Consider the following 3,251-nt stretch of genomic DNA (forward strand, 5'->3'; position numbering starts at 1 on the left):
AGACCTTACTTCTATGTTCAATATGTCAGTGATCATACATGTATATGTACCAGTTACGTGAAAATTTTATCAAATGAAAAGTAAAGATAACAAACAGTGATCAATCTCATAATTGAAATTTCAGCATAACGAAATGATTACATGAACCTACTGTTTTCCCTTTTTATGGACTTGCAGTTTATAATAAATTGCAGCACTTTTTAAAATATGAATTGCAGGAAAAATCAAAAGCCGTAACTTGTAGGACCTTCAGTAAAATGGGTCCCAGATTCTTATCTTTAATGGTTATATATAAATTGCACAGATAACAGAAACTGCACCATTCAGAAATTGTCACACGGCGTTACACGATGAAGGGATTGGTGATTGTTTGCATCTTCTCCATTACCGCCGGTAAGTTACAATGTCTTTGTTCAGTACATTTTATCTGTAAATTTGTATCAATCAAACAAAACTCGATTCTAAATAAATAGTATCAGCGAAAAATAGTATCACAACAAGCATTTCAATATACGTGTATACTAAGTAAAACGAAATCGCAATGATATAATTAAGGAATCGAAATATCTATATGATTGCAAAAGTCTATTCAAAACAAGAATATACTATTTCATATCATTGGAGACCAAAACATAATATATTTCCAGAATGTTAACAGTCATCTGACGCTCCCCCCCCCCCCCCCCCCCCCCCCCCCCCACATTCCCGGTGTCGACAGGCACCTGGTGTTTGGTCCCAACTTCCTGTGTCAATAGGCACTTAACCTGTCTTTCGGTGTCAACAGGAACCTAACTTTTTGTACCAACTTCCTGTGTTAGTGGACGCCAATTCTTAAGCCCATTCTTTCGGTGTCAACAGAAACTATTGTTTGGTTCCACACTTCTGGTGATCTAAACCACCTGCTCTTTCAAATTAGAATTGGGGATTATAAAATATTTACAATAGATCTAGGCTTCGTTCTTTCTAAGGGTCTGTATTTGTCATGTCCTCGATTTTGTATTCTTTATAAGGAAATAAAGTTAAGCACAGTTCTTAATGTTAACTTTATAGGTTCACATATGTACAGAAAATATTGATAATTGGTTACCAATAGTTAATTTGCATATCAAGAATCGTTGTTACATGAAATATATAATCGAAATGGTGAAATAATTGGTACAATCTTCGTATCTGTGCTTAAATGTGGATCCCTCTCCCTAAAGTGTGGATCCCCTCGATCCCCTAAATCCCTACAATTGTTTACACTCTACCCTACATCTGCAGCTTTATATATATGCTGAAATTCAATGAAATAAGATATAATTGAAACCTTACAAAACATTCTTATAAATTTACATGGATTTGTTATATTGATAGATATACAATGACATTTTATTCTGAAATTTATCAAATCTTTCAAAAGGAATAGACAGCTGGGCGTGGGTGCCCAAACGTCATCCTCAAGGTTGGACGGAAATTGAAAAGGGATTAATCTTGTTCATGACAATTACATGCATCCTAGTCTAGAAAGTATAGGCTGTATTATAGCCCTGAAACTTTTGCACGCATTTCAGAATTATCTTCGATTCAACAAACCCCGTGGGGAGCTGGGTTAGAGTAGGCCCTCAATCCCCCTTGCTTGTCGTAAGAGGTCATTGAATGAGGTGGTCCTTTAGATTAGACAACAAAAACCGAGGCCCCGTGTCACAGCAGGTGTTGCACGACAAAGGCCGTAAGTGTCGAGCATAGGCTTAAAATTGGCAGCCCTTCACCAGCAATGGTGATGTCTCTATATGAGTGAAACATTAAACAATATACAACCATCCAACCCACTCATTTAGTGCATTGTACACCCCAGAATCATTCTAAATCATATAAAATTCATCGATACAATTTTATTATTCTGTCAAAAGGGATCAACAACGATTGAAAGCAACAGTATTGTGCATACTCCTCAGTATCATTTTAAAACCTCTACTATTATCTAGCATTAGCAGTATTGGATGACTGTGTCACCGACGATGACTGCACATGTGCACAGGGATTGTTTGTCCACTGCCACCTTAACAAGTGCCGTTGTCACCATAGCACCCACGAGTGTAATCATTACTATGACTGCACGTGTGAAGCTGACCACCATGCCACATGTGACAATCATCTCTGTCATTGCCATCCAAACTCACCGTAAGATATATTTCAGGAAGAAACATCTAGGTTGTTTGCAAATGTAGTATGTCATGAATTTTCTTAGAATAAATAGTTTAGTCTTTCTAAAAGACTAAAATCACAGAGGTATAAACTTAAAATATTGCGGTTCGATACGCATGAGCATGTTATGCGTATGATATTTTTTTTTCAGGGATTATTCAACCAAAGGACTCACGGCGGTTGTGACCAATCAACAGGGGATGTTTATTCCTCCTAGACACCCAATCCACCTCTGATATGTCCATGGATCTTGATTTGCCTTATTCTTTATTTTGTATTCTTTATCGTTATCACCCCCTTATTGGTAGCTCTTTGGAACATGCAGATCTTCATTTCTATCTTGCATTCGGTTAAGGATTTTGTCATGCAATGGGATGAATATAAAAAGGAAGACATTAAAAATTTTGTCAGAATAGATAGCAAGCAGAGTATCAAACATCTTGTACAGGACACATTTAACGGAGTAATCCTATTGAAAACCAGAATATAAAAACGGCCTGACAGTCGGTATGAAACATGTCAAACAGCATTCGACCTAATGACAGGTTGTATTTGCAATTTAGATCATTATAATGACTATAGAATTTGCGAAATGCTACTTTTAAATGCGAGTGTTGAAACCCCTGTAACATCAACTTTTTTGTCAGAAGCTTGTCTCAATTAAAAATTGATCATTTGCAGAACATGCTATCGTATATTTCTTAAGAGACATAAACACCGTATGCAGGTGTCAATGAAACATTGCTACATATATATGGGTTTTGACGATGGAGAAGTAGAAATCATTTCATTTGTCATAAATGTGTATTGTTAGATTGATTGATTGATTGTATCTTGTTTAACGTCTCGCTCGAGAATTTATTGTTAGATATAGCATATATTATTGTCTTTAAATAATATAAAGGATATCATTTTAGTACAATATCAACACTGAGTATAATCAGCTTTGAAGATTATGAAATTCCTTCCTTTCTTCAAGAGTTTATTTAACATGTATAAAAATAATATAAACCATTTGTAATCTGGCAGCAGTATATATATATATATATATATATATATATATA

The 3,251-nt window shown here is 35.4% G+C and overlaps 1 protein-coding gene across 1 annotated transcript; it reads left to right on the forward strand.

Moving 5' to 3' along the window:
* Positions 1 to 285: 285 nt before the first annotated feature.
* Positions 286 to 2,589, forward strand: LOC125669598 (serine protease inhibitor Cvsi-1-like). Its single transcript, XM_048904213.2, has 3 exons — positions 286 to 393; positions 1,968 to 2,163; positions 2,339 to 2,589. Exons 1-3 carry the CDS (start codon positions 351 to 353, stop codon positions 2,421 to 2,423), a joined length of 324 nt encoding a protein of 107 aa, XP_048760170.2. The 5' UTR covers positions 286 to 350; the 3' UTR covers positions 2,424 to 2,589.
* Positions 2,590 to 3,251: the final 662 nt, after the last annotated feature.

The sequence above is a fragment of the Ostrea edulis genome, chromosome 1 (assembly GCF_947568905.1).
Source record: "Ostrea edulis chromosome 1, xbOstEdul1.1, whole genome shotgun sequence".
Taxonomy (NCBI): Eukaryota; Metazoa; Mollusca; class Bivalvia; order Ostreida; family Ostreidae; genus Ostrea; species Ostrea edulis.